Source organism: Lissotriton vulgaris, chromosome 2_1, assembly GCF_964263255.1.
Source record: "Lissotriton vulgaris chromosome 2_1, aLisVul1.2, whole genome shotgun sequence".
Lineage (NCBI taxonomy): Eukaryota > Metazoa > Chordata > Amphibia > Caudata > Salamandridae > Lissotriton > Lissotriton vulgaris.
In genome coordinates this window covers 193452459-193471010 of record NC_141687.1, presented here as the reverse complement: position 1 = coordinate 193471010, position 18552 = coordinate 193452459, and the positions used below count along the sequence as shown (strand labels likewise).

Below are 18552 nucleotides of genomic sequence, written 5' to 3'. Positions count from 1 at the left end.
CGTCGGTCCATTTCTCTGCTTGTGACCTGGTCACATACATGCGTGTCATCGTCCTATTCTCAGCTGTGGTTCGTGCAGTGATGTCGGCCAGTGCATTCCCTTGTCCGACTAAGTCTGTCACCTTCTTGTGTGCCTGGCATTTGATCACTGCTAGTCGTTTGGGGAGGAGAACCGCTTCAATCAGGGCAAAAACCAGATCTCCGTGAAGGATAGGGGTGCCGTGGGACGTCAGGAATCCCCTCTCCCTTCACAGGAGTCCAAAATGGTGAACCACCCCAAAGGCATACTGGCTGTCTGTATATACGTTCGCGGTGGTCCCCGTGGCTATGATGCATGCTCGTGTGAGGGCTATCAGCTCTGCTGCCTGGGCAGATCGTTGTGTGATGCAGGCTGTCTCAACTACTGTTCGGGCTGTCGTGACTGCATAGGCAGCTGAAGTGGTGCCATCTGGGAGTTTGATGCATGAGCCGTCTACCCATAGCTCTCCATCGGGGTCAGTGAAAGCAGTATCTCGGAGGTCAACTCTACTCCTAGTTTGTTCGTCCGTGAGGGTCACACAGTTGTGTATGGGAGGAACGTCGGGGTCATTTTCAGGTAGGGGCAACAATGTGGCCGGATTCAAAGTCGTGCATCTCTTTAGTGTGATGTGGGGTGCAAGTAGCGTCAATTCGTACCCTGTCAGTCGTGCGCTAGTCAGATGTTGAGTCTTGGTTTGGTTCAGAAGGGTGTCGACTGCATGGGGTACTAACACAGTGAGGGAGTTGGAAAGTACGATTCCCTTGCTCTGACGGATAGAGACAGCAGCGGCAGCTACTGCTCGAAGGCAGGCGGGCAAAGCTCTGGCTACAGGATCAAGAGTGGCGGAGAAGTAGGCACAAGGGCGTTGCTTTGGACCTATAGACTGAGTCAGGACAGACAATGCACACCCCTCCCTTTCGTGGGTGAAGAGGGAGAAGGGTTTGGAGTAATCCGGAGTTCCCAGGACGGGCGCTGAACAGAGGGCATCTAGTAATTCCTTAAAGGATGCTTGACACTCAGGGGTCCAAGGGAGCGGGAAGGGGGCATCTTTGGCAACAGGGCAAGTAGGGGTTTTACAATGAGGCTGAAATTTGGTAACCATTGTCTGCAGAAAGAGGTTAGGCCAACCAGGGAGCGGACTTGTTTTTGTGTCTTTGGGATGGGGGTGTCTAGGATGGTTTGGATCCGGTCGGGTGTGAGTTTCCTCCCTTCTTTGGACAGGAGATGGCCTAGGTATGTTACTTGTGGCTGGCAGAACTGCAATTTCTTTTTGGAAACTTTATGGCCATTTTCTGCAAGAAAGTGTAGGAGTTGAACAGTGGCTGTGATTGCAAGTGGGGTGGTGTCGGCCGCCAAAAGGATATCATCGACATATTGGATCAACACCACTCCATCCGGTAGCTGGACGGCGTCCAGCTGTTTTTTAAGGGCCTGGCTGTAAATACTGGGACTTTCAGTGTACCCCTGGGGAGCTCTACAAAATCGGTACGAGCGGGATTTCAGGGTGAAGCCGAAGAGATAACGGCTGTCTGGATGGATGGGGATAGAGAAGAACGCATTCTTGAGGTCGATAACAGTGAAGGTGGTGGCAGTGGACGGGATGAGGGTCAGGATGGTGGTGATATCTGAGACTACGGGGTACTGGGGTACAACCACTTTGTTAATCTCTCGCAGGTCGATGATGAAGTGGTACGCTTTCTCATCTCCTTCGCCTTGCTTCTTAACAATAGGTAGGATTGGGCTGTTGCAGATATTGCTAATTACTTCTTCGACCACTCCTGCATCCACCAGAGACCGAATGATCGCTACCAGTGCCTTCTCGCCCTCAGGCGATATCCGATATTGTGGGAGTTTCGGGAGCATAGCGTCCTGTCTTACAGTTATATGAATAGGGTCAATCATCATTCGTCCCACATCGGAGTCATTTTTGGCCCATAGGTACGGAGGTAGGGTATCAAGCAAGGACAGATCAGCATCAGTTATGGAGCACATGTGTCGTGAGGGGCAGGATTTGGGTATGTCTGGGTTGTCGTACAGGATGACTCGGATTCCATCTGGGGAGCACCTAATGGTAGCTCGAAAATGTTTCAGTAAGTCAATGCCCATAATGGCGTCAGGAGAGTTGGAGGAGAGCAGAAATGTTGTGTCAGTGGTGTTGCTTTCTAGGTCAAAGGTGATAGGCACGGACAGGGGGTTAGTGGAGGGCGTCCCATCGAAACCTATCGATGTAATGTGTGAGCCAGACAAGGGTGCCCTTGGAATCAGTCGTTTCGATAACACACTACGTGTCGCCCCAGTGTCTACCAAAAATGGAGACTCTGTACCCAGGACCTTAGCAGTGACAGAAGGACCTTGCTGGTCAACACAGAGCTCGACTGGATCCCTCCCTTGCCCCTGGCAGTCCTATGCAAAATCGGGGGCATTCTCACCGTCGGATAGTTGATACTGGTTCTGTCGGGGGCGGTCAAATGTGTTCGATCTCCCTGATCTGTCATTGTTGGTGTCGTTTGTGTGCCTTTGCCCTTGTCCTCTATTCCTCGGACCACCCGCCACATCCCTGGGGTCCCTATTTCTGTTCATCTCTAGCAGAACCGGACACTGGGATTTCCAATGGCCGAATCCTTTGCAGAAGGCGCATTGGTCATTGTTAATGTCTCTACGTCCAGTGTGGGGTGTTGGGGTGTTATCTTTAGGAAGGGGATTTCTGGGGGCGGTCGATTGGTAGTTCCCCCTTTGGGGTTCCCGTCCTATCGCTATACCTTGTATCTGGGCTATCATCACCCTTTCTTTCAAATCTTTCTTCTTTTTCTCGGACGCCCTTTCATTCTCATTCTTCTGGTGCTCGTAATACTGAGCCATCTGAAGGATAGCTGCGGGTTTGGAGGCCCCCCAACTACTCTCGCTCGTCTGCAGTTTTTGGGAGACCTCCTGTGACAGACCCTTCACATAGTTTTGTACAAACAGGTGTTGTCCGGTTGCGGTGGTCATGTCCTGGCCACTGTAGTCGGAGAACACTGTCTCGAATCGGGAGAAGTACTCTGATACATCTTCCTGGGGTTTCTGATGACAGGCCGTGACTATCGACCAATCTACCTTTTTCTCTGGGATCAGTGTCTTTAACTTCTGAACTAATTTGTCTGGGAGTTCTAGTATGTCTTTTACTGGTTTCCTTCCAGGCTCTCGCTGTCTATCTAGTTCACCGAGTTGCTCCCAGGTGTGCCCGAACAGATCTGTGTGGTCAGCCTTCCGGATTTGCTTCCACACGTCAGCAGGCAGGCATAACCCGAAAAACAAGTCAATGTCCGCTAAAGTCATTATCGTTGAACCCAGAGCTGTGTTCATCTCGGTATAGAACGCTGTCGGGTTCTTTCTTAAATCGGGCAGAGTTTGTCTAAAGGTTAGGATATCTTGTCGGTCCCATGGTTGGTAAACCCAATTGTACACAACCCTCCCTTTTGCATCTGCGTGATTAATATCATCGTTTGTCCCCAGACCACGTGGCGGAATCCAATATGGAGCCGCTTCTCTGATGGGCATCATAGTGTTGGCTACTTCTACTGAGGTCGTATCAGGGACTGTAACCTTGGTTTCTGGTTTTTGTTCCGTGAGGTGGCAGAAGACCTCAAGCATCTGCATGAAGAGATCCGTCGCCTCACATTCAGTCCCATCTCCGACATCAATCTTCCTATACAGTGTGGTCAGTTTAGCGGGGCCCTTACTTTGATACCTATCTTCATATGCGTTCAGGGTGTGGTAGCCGAATCGCAAAATGAAATGCCGTCTGTGGCTATCGGCATGCGAGTTATACATGCTCATAGTGTACTCTTCGCTCTCCCTTCGTTCCACTAGTGTCTTTGCTATTTTGTCAATCCCGTCCCGTTCATCTTTGCTCAATCTGTTTGATCTGGCTGGTGGGTGCTCGCTAGCCTCGGGGGCATCTGTTGGTGCTGCTAATGTGGCTGGTACGGAGGCCGTGAGGGCTGGTGCACTAGCGCTAAGGCCGTTCTCGCTCGTACTCAGGGCCTGCAGGCATTGTTGGCAGGGAGCATATGGAGGGGGCATGTAGATGATTGGGGGACCTAGCAGTAACTCATCGTTCGCCCGCTGTTTGGAGGGCAATTCAGGGTAGAGCGCAGAGGGGGTCCTAACAGGACATTGACCTGTCGACCCTGATTCTTGGTTTTGTACAGCTTCTTTTCTTTCTTTTATTTCTTCTTCTAGTTGCTTGGCGGCTAGGTGGGCTGCCTTTCGTAATTCTTTCCCTATTTTTGCTTCTTCTCTTTTCTGTCGTTGTTCCGTTTCTTTGCGCCACATGCCAATACTATCGAGCATAGTGGGCGTGGTCTTATTTTTCTGGAGCGCTATTTCTAATGTTTTTATTTTATTTTCATCAAAGGAACCTATCAGTGGCCACTGACTTTCGGGGTTCTTCTTTGTATATTTATGCCATAGCTTAGTATAAGCTATAGCGACTAGTCCATGCTTAGTGAACATGTCCTTATTAGGGGTGCCCTCCAGTGGAGCTGGATGGTTCATCTCTAATAAGCGGTCCGGGCTGTACAGGCTACCAATCAGTGGGGAGAAGATAGGCATGACGGGTTACAACGGGGACAAAGGTCTGCACTACCTATCTTATCACGGCGGACAAAGACTAGACAGAATACAGAATATTTCTATTCTACGTTGTTTGTAGGCCGTGAATACCTCAAAAGAACCAATACCGAACAGTCAATGTTCGGTCAATCAAACAATCAGTGGGGAGAATAAGTGGGTACGACGTGTTAAAGTTTTGCGTTACCCACTCTTTCTCTACCTGCAAAGAGAGACCTTGTTCTTCCCTGTTTGCAGACAGAGAATCTCCAGACAACAATCCACGAACGATAGTTCGGGAAAACAGTGGGGGAGGAAGATAGGCACGACGGATTACAATGGGGACAAAAGTCTGCGTTACCTATCCTTCACTGTTTGCAAAGAGAGAGCCTGTTGTTTCTCAGTTTGCAGCCGGTGAATCTCCAGAGGGATCAACAAAGCGTAATACTAGTATTATCCAAAACAAACAATCATTTCTCAGTTTGTCGTGTTTACACGACCTTACCCGGACCGCATGGACGGTTTCCTGTCTTCCGAATCCAGCGCCCGATCGTCCTCTCCTCTTCGCGATGTTCGTGGCACTCCTGATGGTTCCCAGTCAGGACCGTAGATCACTCGAGAGAGGTCTGTTCGGAACTAGTGAAGGTCGGATGATCGGCTGTCAGACGAGGGTCTATCGGACACGAGCTCTCCCGATCGTTGCAGTCGTTCACTCTGTCGTGGGGACCTCTCCCACTGGATCCACGTGTCGCTGATGGGCCCCACGCTTTGGGACGCCAATTGTGGAAAAAGGGTAGGGCTATGACCTTTTTCAAGATTTGCCCGGCGCTAACCGCCTTTGTACCATTCAAATTACCAAGCAATGAGGCAGGCGCCGGAGACCAGAAGGCAGGAAACAGAAGTTTTATTCCGACGGAGTAGAACACATCAGATCAGACAACAAGGTATCGTCTCGAGGTGCTCTAACAGCCTCTCTGAGGCCTGGCCTCTTATACACTGGTTTATGGCATGTGACCTTTCTTTATTACAATCAAGATATTGTGAAGTAAGGGAAAAGACATCCCCGTAATCCTCGTGTCAATCCCACCCCACATGCCTCCACAATAGAGGTCCTCAACCTGCTGATAAGAGGAGGGGGTCATCACGCAGCTGAGTGTTCTGCCGATTCTTAGGATGTGTGCGCCTGATCATATCCCCTGGGGTGGGGAGGCCATGGTCAATAGTGGGTCCTTTGAAGAGGAGTGACTTCATACAATAAGGGGCAGTAAATGGTATCTCCCGGCTTAGGCGATGGCCTCGGATCTGTGTGGACAGTCAGACTCGGGGGAAGGGGTCATCAAAGGAGTGGTATTCATGCCGCGTGGACAATTGAACATCGGAGGGATGGCTCATCAACAGAGGGGTATTCATGGAAGGAGAGGAGGTGTTGGTCAGGCGCGGGCGTGATTTGCCAAGGACAGGGTCATGCAGGAGGAGAAGGGTTATGCTCATGTGAGGGAGGGAGGGGGGAGCCAGGGTGCGCGGAGGATGCCTGCAGGGTCAGAGGAGCGCGCTGGCGATCGATCGTGGACAGGGACACCATGATACCTAAAATGGCTGTCGTGTACATTGTGCGTGGGTGACAAGCTGGCGCAGATGATGTTCAGCCCGTAAACTAAAATTCCACATTAGTAAATATTCTCAGTTCAACAAACTGAATTACTTAGTTGCCTGTGCACTGACTCTTGAAGCAGTCATGTAAGAAGGGTGTATAATGCCTCAAAGCAAACAAAGATCCCGGCTACATTGTTTATTTGGTCATGTGACAAAACCTTGGAATCGTAAACTGGAGTACAAATTATTACAACTCCTTCTGGTCCGGGCAAAGGCAGGGAGGCGATAACCTGGATGGGGACGCACTCCCCCCCTGGATGCTAGGTTGAGGGATGTGCATGAATGGACTTTGGCTGAGGAGCTGAACATGAAGGCTGGCAGAAGGTATGAGAGACTGGAGGAGGTCATAAGGTCTGAGAGGGAGCTATGCCTTGGGTTCTTGAATTCTGGGGGGAACCCAAGCAAACAGATTGACTCAGATGCCAGTGGAGATACAACCAAGGACGATGCCTTATGAGGCTTTGTTATTCTTACCATAATGTTAATGCTGTCGAATGTCTGCTAAAGCTCATAACTTATCATGTATTGATTTGTGATGTCGGGCGATGACGAAGGTCCACCCCAGCTGTGCTCCCCCCATTGTTAATTTCTACCTCCATTGGTGGTGCTGTCTTTTGGAAAACTAAAATAAAGGTTATACTTTTTTTTTTAAAAAGGCAAAGAAGGAAACTGGACCTACCCCCCACCTGTGTAGTTTTAGAGATAAATGGGCCACAGTAGTAGGGTGATCAGGTTTTCAGATCGAAAAACCGGGGTGGACAGAAACATATAAATAGGACTAAATGTCCTATTAGGTCCCAGGGCACTATATATATATACACCAATGCGGCCCCAAGGAGAAGTGAGGTTGACAGACCAGTCTTCCCCTGGGGAATTTGGGCGATATCGGGACAGGTAGGGCGGGATAGGCTGGGGGGTGGGCTTAGGGGTGGGGATCTAGGGAGGGTACAAAAGGGGACAGGGGAGGAAGTCCTTCCTCTTCCTGTCCCCGGTGCCATTAGGGAGCAGCTAGTTTGTCCGCCCTCCCACCCTACAAATTTTCAGGAGTGGGGTAGTGGCATTGTTACGGTTTTGCTATCAGTTATGCAGCATGCCAGTTTATGACGGGTTGACAGGGGGAGAACGTTTGCAGAACTTGGGAGGAGTGGGGAGTCCATGACGGGCAGAATCACCCTTCCGGGGAGGGGGGTTACAGGTGCAGGATGGGGGGTGTGGTAGATGGAGGTGAGATGACAGGTGATGCTGGAGGAGGATGAAGGTGAAAGGGGAAAGTGAATGGTATGCGTGAAGAGGTTGTGGTGTGAATTGGAGTGAGTAGTGGAGTATGTGAATGGATGATGTTTTGAGGTCGTGCTGTTGGGGGGATTGTTAACTGTTATTGATGTTATATTGAAACTTGGTTGTCATACCTGTCCTAATAAATGGCCTTTTACGCTAAGACATGCGTGGAGTGGTTATTTGCGCGATGCGGCCCCCAGGGGAAGTGAGGTCGACAGACCAGTCTTCCCCTGGGGTATTTGCGCGATATTGGGACAGGTAGGGAGGGATAGGCTGGGGGGGTGGGCTTAGGAGTGGGGATCTAGGGAGGGTACAAAAGGGGACAGGGGAGGAAGTCCTTCCTCTTCCTGTCCCCGGTGCCATTAGGGAGCAGCTAGTTTGTCCGCCCTCCCACCCTACAAATTTTCAGGAGTGGGGTAGTGGCATTGTTACGGTTTTGCTATAAGTTATGCAGCGTGCCAGTTTAGGACGGGTTGACAGGGGGAGAGTGTTTGCAGAACTTGGGAGGGGTGGGGAGTCCATGACGGGCAGAATCACCCTTCCGGTGATGGGGTTACAGGTGCAGGATGGGGGATGTGGTAGATGGAGGTGAGATGACGGGAGATGCTGGAGGAGGATGAAGGTGAAAGGGGAAAGTAAATGGTATGCGTGAAGAGGTCGTGGTGTGAATTGGAGTGAGTAGTGGAGTATGTGAATGGATGATGTTTTGAGGTCGTGATGTTGGGGGGATTGTTAACTGTTATTGATGTTATGTTGAAACTTGGTTGTCATACCTGTCCTAATAAATGGCCTTTTACGCTAAGACATGCGTGGAGTGGTTATTTGCGCGAAACACCCCAAGAAATTTTAGGACGCACTTGTCACGCTGTTCTGAACCATCCGGTTCATTAATTCATAGCAACCAGCAAATTTATCCTCGGTCTTAGATATCATGGCCGACGCGATTCGAAGTCTTTTACTTCTTCTTCATGGGCCGCTGGTGTGACAGTCTCACAGAGCACTCTGCATGCGTATCTGCCCTCAGTGGGCGTTGCTTAGTGCAACCTCCATTCTGATGCATGCTGGATACACGAGTCCATTAGCGAGCCTTTGTTAAATGCAGCTTACTTACTTATTGAAAAAATATCTGAGCAATGTTGCTGGTACATACAATCATGCGTTATTATAATTTACTTTGATAATAATCTGCAACGTACAGTCAAGCATATCTCAGCCTAATTCTTCTTCGGCCTGCACTGATCCAAAGTTAAACGTAATGCCATACTGAACGTGCACACGGGAGGCATACATTATGCTTGTTATAGATTTTGACAGCGCCAATCTCTCAGAAAAATAAAGCCCACAATGTATAAAATAAAACATGTGAATGCATTTTAAAATCGTGCTGTTCAAACCAACTTCGCGTTTAGCTGAGACCTCTTGACCCCATGATGTAAACTCCGATACAGATTGGTTTACCGGTAATTGTCCTATGATTTGAACTCCGGGCTCAAAGTTGTGGTCTACTACATTGTGGAAAGAAGTTCAATTGTGTAGCGCAATAGGCAAGGAAACACAGAACCTTAGCAATGTATCCCGGGCTGAACAATGCAATACACAATGTATAATGTCGGCAGGATTGCCTGCCACCTGGTAAATGCTGTAATTCCCCACCAAACTACATGTCCCATAATACCTCTCTGCAGTTGCATGAATGTCTTGGAGTCCGTGAGCAAACAGCCCGAATACGAGTCAGGCTCACTGCGCCGGTAACCATAAGCACTGATACTGCTGATGAAAAACGGTAAAAATATTCAGAAAAGAGTGTCTCGGCGTCTTTAGTGATGAACAACACCAAATTATAGTTCCATAATGGTGGGCATAACTTCCTATACCTATATATGTATATCTATCTATATCTATACTACTATTACAAAGGAAGAACTTTGAACCTTTGAGGCGGGTAAACTCGGGAACCACAGCGCCAATCCACACACCCGATACATCGTTGAAATTGTTAGGGTGTGCAGATGGACATAGGCTATGTAAATAAAAAAAATATAAGTTATTTAAAAAATTTACGAGAAAAAAAAAAGTAGTCCCATGGAAGTAGCGCCGGCCGCGACGTGCGTGCTGACATAAGGAGCGCGGGGAGGAGCGGCGACCAGGAGACCGAGGAGGAGCGGCGGACATGAGCACGGAGAGGAGAGGTGGACTGGCGGAGAGGAGCGGTGAGGAGCGGCGGACAGGCTGGGAGGAGTGGCGGACAGGCGGGGAGGAGCGACGAGGAGCGGCGAGGAGCAGCGGACCGGTGAACTGAGGAGCGCGGGGAGGTGCGGCAGATGAGGTAAGGCTCCGGGGGACCCACGGACAATGTTGGGGCGGGCGGGGGCCCTGAAGCCAAGGTCGGGACGGGCTGCTACTCCGGAGGACCCACGGACAATATCGGGGCGGGTGGGGGCCGGGGCGGGCGGGGGCCCTGAAACCTGATTGCTCCCGGACAAGGTCGGGACGGGCTGCTAGTATATATATATGTATCTTTTTTTCTCCACATTTCGTCCTCTTTCTGTAAAGAGCTCCAGGGTCCGTCTTCTACTGGGCCTGTCCTTGATGCGCCGGCTCTGCAGTCCTGATTCACACCTCGTTAACTCCTGATGTGCTGATTGAATGAGGCGAGGCAGGACAGCAGGAGAGTTAAATCATATGAACTTCTGTCCCTTGTTTCTTAGAGGGTAGGTTAAAATGTGAACCTGTGCGGCACAATGTGATTAATGTGCAGTTTCCCCCAACTCTCTCTTAAAAAAAACGTTTGTTTTAAGAGAAGTGTCGGGACGCTGCTATATTCCTACAAAAACCAGGAGTGTGCAGGCAAATCCGGGATGTCCAGTCACCCTACGCAGTGGGCCCCTCGCCCACAGCCTGCACTGCTCAAATAATAGCTGAGCCACATCTTGGAAGAACTATCTTGAACTGATATCTATCAAAACAATAATCTGAAGGCCTCGTTGGGCACAAATAACATGAAATCATTCTTGAAGTTAATTGAACGAACATAATCGACCCAGTCATTTCAGTAGCCGTGTGCTTTCAGTACATTGCAAACCATTTGGTCAGTGTAACCAAAGGTTGCAGTACCCCATTCTATCACTAGATGGTTCTTTCTTTCATTATGAAGACACAGTCCATTAGATGAAATAGAAACTCACACAAGTGCAGTGGCGGCTCCTCCGCTAAAGCAGAAGAGAGTCACCCCACTGAAAAGGTCAACAAGGTACAAATAAAATGATAATAACTTATTGTTATCATCATTTTATGTTTAGGTCCTTGCTCAGCTGGGGCGGGGCTGCTCTGATCACAGAGCAGGGCGGCTGAGAGTGGTTTGCCCACTCCTAGTGTGCATGACACTTTGGACGGCCCTCTCAGGCTGGTCAAACTGTCATGCGCGCTTTTTATGTTCTCCATGTAGGCTGCATTACAGCCTGCACGGAGAACGTGCCCAGCCTCCCATTCTCTGGCTGAGCCTTGATCCATGGTGCTCAGACCAATCACAATGCTGCGTTATGATTGACTATCGGGAGGCAGTGAGCCCAGGGCCTCCTGCCCTGTAGGCGAAGAGGACTGAGAGAAGGAGGAGGCAGCAGCAGACAGGTAAGTGTATTTTTATTGTTATATTCACTTCATCTCCCCACTCCTCCCCCGTGACCCGACCCCCCACCGCCAGTAAATACCAGCCGCCACTGCAGGTACAGTAATGGACTCTAGTCAGTACATGGCCCCTTGAGGGTACCAGAGATGGGTGATGCCGGGTGCAGTTGCATACTAACCCAAAATATTGTAGTCATTACCATGAGTGAAGGCCATACTATCCTGCCCTGTACAACTCCACTATGGCTGATCCGCTGGGTTCAGGCCTATATTTACTAATAATGCATTCTGATATAATCTTTAGAGCCATACCACTGTGGAAGATGGTAGTGCAAATAGGCACTTCTTATGTGTGTTCTAGACAAGCAGCTGTTTGCTGAGAAATAGGCACAATAATTAATATTGGGATTTCCAAATTGGAATAAGTGACAGTGAATAATACGGACTTTCAAAATATTTAAAGGTATGCCACTTTATTTCGTTTCTCGCCATGCGCCCTCTAGAAGTCCCATTTTGACACAGTATGATTTATGTAGCGGTCATAGCCCTATAATGGAATTAGCCATATTTCTAAACATTCTTGCAGGTATAATTCAGCAAGAGACTTAACAGCTCATTGATACTAATGAGGAAGAAATGAAAAATAAGAAACAATAGAGAGAATTGAAATTTCTGCAGGAAGGCTTTCACAAGGTGCATTCCTTTTGGAGGATATAAGGTAATTTGTGACTATATGCACCTACTGTAAGAAAGGCCTTGATATGCCTTTTAAAATTAATTGATTGTCCTAAGAGTCTGAGAAAGCTATGAAATTAAGGTACCTATGTCCTTAAAGATATTGTCCTTCTTTATACATTATTTTTAGGCAACTACCTTTCTGAAATTGATATCTGGTGACTCTACCTACGCGTCGATATTCAGACATAGGATATATATATAACTATGGTTTATCTGTGATCTCGGCTCAGGAAATTCCCTTATTTGTCATCTATCATCACTGGTAGGAGCCTTATATATATATATATTTTTTACCCTTATACTGTTTTATGATATTGCATTTGCTCTTTTCCACATGAGATACACGAAAATAGTCATTTCCAGACATGTATGTGCTCTTTCCCCTCTAACTGATGGACTTGGAGACAAATGTAGTGATGCCGTATGTGCCTGTCAGGACCAGCATAACTGACCTTAGACTTGTAGGAATTGTTCTCTGGATAGATATATCCCTAAAGAAGTGGACTTGCTTAGTTGATGCCATTTTTTGGCATTAGTACTGGCTATCTTATGTTATACAAACGAACACCTTTTTTCATTTGTGGTAATATGAATTATTTTCAACTGATTAATCGAGTGTATAATCGGAAAATGTTTAGCAGTCATGAGCCTGGCAAATAGAAAAGCCAAAAATAAGACAAATAGGCCAAACAATGTGAGTGCTGTGTGTCAATTGTAACCAGGACAATATTATGATACTTGAACTAAATGTGTTGAAATTCGATATGTGTCTCAATTTGGAAATTCATTGTTAGACACAAATGGCTGGAACAGGGAAACATAGTAGGAGATTATACCCCTTAACATGTGCCCGGTTTTTTAAAATGTTTAATGCAGCTAAAGATTGGGGCAAATAGGATATGATAACCCCTTCCTTTCCCCCCCCACGAATACATTTCTTTCATTTCTTGCTGCAATTTTAATATTAGCTTGTTTTTAATCTTAGCTTGCCCTTGGTAATGCTAATTTGGATTGTTTATGTATGTATTAAGCACAATATTGGTTTGTTGTAGGTACTTACACGTGGTTTTTTGTATGTTTATTCACGATTCACAGCCCTGAAGAAGTTCCCTTTGAAGGAACGAAACGCGTTGGCTGGCATTTCGATCTGAAAATTAAAAGAATCCTGAACACTTGCTTGCAAATTTTGGACTCAGCGCTCCTTTATTTGGATTATCTTCTTTCAAATATAGACTTTTGTCACCGACATATGGTGTAATTCTGACTGTCAAAGTGGTGCATTTCGGAACTTGTTGTAAATAATTAATATTGGTTTTACATTCAAAACCCTACATATTACCAGAAAATAGTACACTTTTAAATTGTTCCTCGTCAATACTTATGTTAATGTTATCGATATGCTAATTTGAACAGATCTGAAAATGCTTAATAAAAGTGAATTAAATATAAACATTAAGACATTTGTGCGAGAAGAAATCTCTGTTGACACTTTAAGCATTGCTAGGTAAGAAACAGTGCTTAATGTATTCTAATACGCTGCTTGTGGGTATGTATGTAGTACTATAACGCAAAAGTACCAGAAAGGCAACAGGTATCCATACAGGATGCAAGGCAAAGACACAGTCAACATGTGATTGGACACGTAGCTGTTTTCTAAGAGAAAAAGTGGGTGCTTACTGCATCATGATGCAGTGTTCTTTAAAGGATTGTGTCTTCAGATCTTTCATAAATTGGGGCAGCATGGGGGCGGTCCTGGTGGACATGGGGATGTTGTCCCAGGTTCTGGGTGCGTAGATGAAGTAGGGCTGATGCCTTCTTTTTAGGTTTCGCCTAGCGGAAGCTGCGCTCTGCGCAGCTTTTCCGCGCAGGCGAAATCCTGTTGAGAAGAGTAGAGTGGCTTTTGTTCGGCCCTCGTCCTTGATTGGCTGGCTCCGTAAACGGAGCCTTGCCATTGGACGAGGGGCCTGTCCGTCAATGCCGGACCAGACACGGGGGCGTTCCCGACATTCTTTGGCTTTTGCCGACGTCACGGGACGCCGGGAACGCCCCCGTGTCTGGTCCTGGCATTGCCGGCACTCGAACGGGAAGGCGGCAATTAGCGGCTCCGGCGGTGTTAAAAGTAGCAGCGCCCGAGAGCCGGCCGGCTCCGGGCGGAGGCTGCCAGCGGGAGCGGCAGGTAATTGGAATGATTCCGAGCACGGACTGCTCACACTTTTCCTCGTGGCCCGCCTCACGCATCCATTTACAGCTATCCGCGCCAGGGGCCGCACCCACTTTCCTGAAACGAGAGCTGCAACCGGTTTCGCAACACTGAGTCTTGCTGTTCCTGTGAGAGCCAGGGACTGCGCTGCACAGGCCCGCCGAGTACAGAACAGGGCATCGCGGAACGCATACAGGTAACGAGCGGCAGGAGCACCGTGCACCAGCCGCCGGAAAAACAAACGACGCCACAAGCGGCCGCCGCCATCTTACTGCTTGGAAGTGTGCGAGGCGCCCCCCTCCGTTAAAATGGCGACGGCCGCGCAACTTGTGTTCCATGCCCAATGAGCTTTGTGAATGGGGTATCATCCCGGACAGAGGGAGGTTGTTTACTCCATGTGTAGTGTTTTGGATGTGTTTCTTCCTCACCGCAGCTTACCTAACACGACTTGGCTGTTGCTGGCCTTAATACCCGTGCTAAGCTGTACTCTTAATAGGCGCATTTCTTCAGTCAGCTGAATGCAGAGTCTGTTCGAGAAAAGTGGGTGAAGTCGCCTCGGTAGAGAGGAAAATTAGACCCAGTGTCTGCTTAGTGAAAAGAAATACCACCTGGCCCCTCGCTTTTGATGGTGTATAATGCCAGGTTAGCCTCTTCCAGGTCTCCGTCTACCAGCTATTTAGACGTGATAGAGCAAACGTGGTTAAAGGATAGATCAAGAACTAAACAGTGCGATGGCTAATTACCTCATTTCTCTGGGCTCGCCGATGCAAATGGAGAAGTCGGGCCCAGTCAGCAGAATATGCATTGGATTTCCGTTGCACTGTCCCCCTGTTCCCCCACGGAGCATCAATTCTCTTGAATATTGCCGGCTCTCTATAATTGGATGCGAAATGGCATTATTTTATTACCATTAAATGGATGTGTTAGGTTCACGCTTTCAGTCCTTGACTTTGTTTGTGGAAAAGAGCGATATTTATTAATTTGTTGACTGCTGTGCCCAGAGTCGATGACTTTTCTCACAGTGCATGTTGTACATTATTTTGAGAGAAAACATTGTTCATGAAGTTTTGGGATCCCACCCCTGCTCAGAGATTAATGTGTGTTTATACATGTAGACAAACCTGCGAGCGGAGCGCCGTGTGCCTGTGTGCGTGTGTGTGCGTGCCTGTGTGAGTGAGTGCCTGCTGCTGCCTGCCACGGCGCAGGGAGTGCGGGGAGCAGACGGGAGGGCACCAGGCAGCAGCGGCAGCGATGGTACTCATTCTCAACCACATCCTCATCGCAGTCCTTCAATTTTTCAGACGGGGCCAGCAGGTCTTCCTGAAGGCGGAGGAGAAGCCGGCATGCTCGGACGCCCTGCAGGTAAGAGACGGCGCCTCCGGTCCCCGCGTCCCCTGTGCGCGCCTGTGTGATCTTGTGACAGCGCCGCGCTGCTTGTGCCCCTTCGAAGTCATTGCTGTCTCTTGGGCTGTGTGCACTGCCAAGCATACCCTGTGTATAAGCACGTGTGCGGGGGGGGGGGAGAGGTATGAGGGCTGCAGGTGAGAACTGCTCTGTTGGTAGAACAATGAAGTGCTCGTGCCTACAAAGTGCTCATATTTCAACTTTTCCCCGCTGTGATTGCGTTCACTTCCCATTTAAGCGAAGGATGCCACCTCGGACAACGGCAAAGGTAGGTGCCCTCCCCCACCCCTCGCATGTGTTTTGTTCCCACCATCTGTGCGGGGCTTTGTGGGGCGTGATGGATGTGACCTGTAGACAAGTGGGGGCAAGAAGCCTGTCCCCTCCCCCTCCTGCCCTCGGCCAGGCAGATGCTCAGACTCTCTCCTGTTGTTTCCGAGCAGATGGGCTGGCATACTCTGCCCTGCTGAAGAACGAGCTGCTGGGGGCGGGCATCGAGAAGGTGCAGGACCCGCAGACCGAGGACCGGCGGCTGCAGCCCTCCACGCCCGAGAAGAGGAGCCTCTTCACGGTAAGCCACAGCGCCCCCTGCTGTCCCCCCTCACACACCCGCTGGGACGGGGTGATGACCTCTGTGAAGGTCACAGCCAGGCCTGGGCGGTGTGCTGTGGGCGGGCCTGGTCTCTGTGCAGCACTTAGTGTGTTCTACCATATTTGTTTGTATCCCCGTGGGTTGCTGTGCCTGCTGCAGGGGTCTGTGTGCAACCAGCTCAGTGTTTAGACTCATGGATAGCTTGACTCCTTCCGAGAGTATGCCGAGTTTTAATACATTTACAAACAATAGTCAGTATCCTCACTCCAATCACATGCTCTATTTCAATACACACAACGTGTATATGTATAAGCTGGATTCTTACACCTATAAGCTTGTTGGTTGCTGGCTTGTACTACCATTTCTCATTCGTAAACACGAGGAATTTTTTGTTGCTCGTTGCGGTTTTCTATAAGCCATCCCATAAAATGTGAGTTGCTCCTTGCTGATCACAGCCCCACGAGCCGCTCTCACCTTGCGTTTTCCTTCCTTGCAGTATTCCCTCAGTTCAAAGCGCTCCAGCCCAGATGACGGAAACGAAGTGTCTCCATACTCCTTGTCGCCCATCAGCAACAAAAGGTCAGTCCTGGCGCGGGCGGGGTGGCATAAAGAGTGCATTATATGAAGCGCAAATGTGCAGCGAATGAAGCTCTGCTCCATCTCCACCAGTTGTAAGAACCATGCTATAGTATAGGCCTTGATTATTCAAATGTTTCTTCAGACCTGTAGGGGGGAAATAAATGCCCTGCATGATGGTGCCCTCCATGTACCACCTTCGCCCCTTCCATGACCACTTTGTGGCGTCCATCAAAGTTAAAATAGAGCCCTTTCCTTATCGGGTGACAAATTAATTAAACAAAAAAAAGATTACATATTTTTACACTGGTGTAATACTAGAAGCAGACAGCGATGCAGCAGCATCAGTGGAAACCCTCTAATACTCTTTATCGCATCTTACGCCCACTAATAAGGGCCATGTTCCCAAGAAAACTATTACTGGCTGTTTGACTCGTTGAAAAGACTGAAGGGTCACATCACAGGTCTGAAAAGATTAAACCAGCTTTGTTCCTACCCATTGACTTGATGAGTCTCACTTCTTGCCTAGTGCTACTTTTAGCTGACTTGGGTATCCATGGAAATACAACTTGTATAGGCAACTTCAAGATTGTTTTCGTGCCTCTGTTGCCTGCTTGTGACCCTGTTGCTTGCTTGGGACCCTGTTGCTTGCTTGTGACCCTGTTGCTTGCTTGTGACCCTGTTTTCGTGCCTCTGTTGCCTGCGGGGGGGCTCGCAGCGAGCCCACAGTGTGTGGGGTGGGGCTCGCAGTGTGTGGGGGGCTCTGTGTGGGTGTGTGTGTGGGGGGGCTCTGTGTGGGTGTGTGTGGGGGGCTTTGTGTGGCTGTGTGTGGGGGGGCTCTGTGTGGGTGTGTGTGTGTGGGGGGGGGTTTGTGTGTGTTGGGGGGGCTCTCTGTGGGTGTTGGTGTGTGTCATTTGCAAGAGATAAAGCTAGTGGCATTGTAAATGACAATGCCATTTATTTATGTTAAAAAAAAACCATAAATAAAAATAATGTCAAGAGCAATGCCAATCGCTCTAACTTTAACAAAGGCGAAACCATTGCATTGTAAATGCTTGTTATTCATTTTTTCCACTTCTTCATTTCCCGTCTGCTAGTGATCTGCATGGGGGTTGGCCAAGAGCCGCAGTAGGTGGTGCGCTTGTAAACCAGATATGCGGGTTGCCTTTCATGATGGCCTTGTAGAAGATGCGCCTTACGTTGAAGATGGTGTAGGATGGGAAGCGCAAACAGTACAGTTCCATCACAGTGGAGTTGATGTGGTCATATAGGATGTCTTTAGGGGGGCCAGAGTGCCATTTGTGTGGTCATGGTGTAGGGTGTTTTTTCCTTCCAGATGTGAGAGTATGGGCTTGAACAGCAGTTCTGAAGTTGCTGTTTTGGAGGTAGACTTCACCTTCTTTGGTAGAAGAGCTGGTACCGAGCTGTGCTTTCTTGGTGATGTGTTCCTTGAGGTTGAGATTGCTGCCCATGGAAATCCTAAAAACTTGGCATTGAAAGAGTGAAAAATTGGGTTCTAACCCATCCAGGATCATATTGTTGAGGCAAGACTCCACCAGTTGTAGCATATCCTTTCTTGAGTACAGCAAACATAGACCTGCTTCCATAGAGGTTTATTGATTCTTTATGCTAAGCACAAATGTTAATGTTAATGTTAATGAAATTTGTACAGCGCATGAATACCCTCAGATGCCTCAAGCTGCTGTGTTGGTTAACACTTCATTCTAGGATACTGGACAATTTTTTTAAGCCAGAGCAACGTTTTGAAAAGTTCCAGATTCTCACCATTTGTCAATTTTCAAGTAATAGGTTTGCCTTCACTAGTACAAAGATGTGGTGCGCATTGTGAGATAATTTAATGTATTACGAGTTACTTCTCACT

The 18552-nt window shown here is 48.5% G+C and overlaps 1 protein-coding gene across 1 annotated transcript; it reads left to right on the top strand.

The window, feature by feature from the left end:
• Positions 1-15329: 15329 nt before the first annotated feature.
• Positions 15330-16947, top strand: LOC147729825 (fizzy-related protein homolog). Its single transcript, XM_086958508.1, has 3 exons — positions 15330-15463; positions 15946-16073; positions 16591-16947. The coding sequence occupies exons 1-3, from the start codon at positions 15445-15447 to the stop codon at positions 16717-16719; spliced, it is 276 nt and encodes a 91-aa protein (XP_086814634.1). The 5' UTR covers positions 15330-15444; the 3' UTR covers positions 16720-16947.
• Positions 16948-18552: the final 1605 nt, after the last annotated feature.

Excerpts from the sequence above, each read along its gene's own strand:
- LOC147729825 (XM_086958508.1), top strand. Across the intron at positions 16,074-16,590 it reads AGAAGAGGAGCCTCTTCACG|TATTCCCTCAGTTCAAAGCG; the intron begins GTAAGCCACAGC and ends CCTTCCTTGCAG.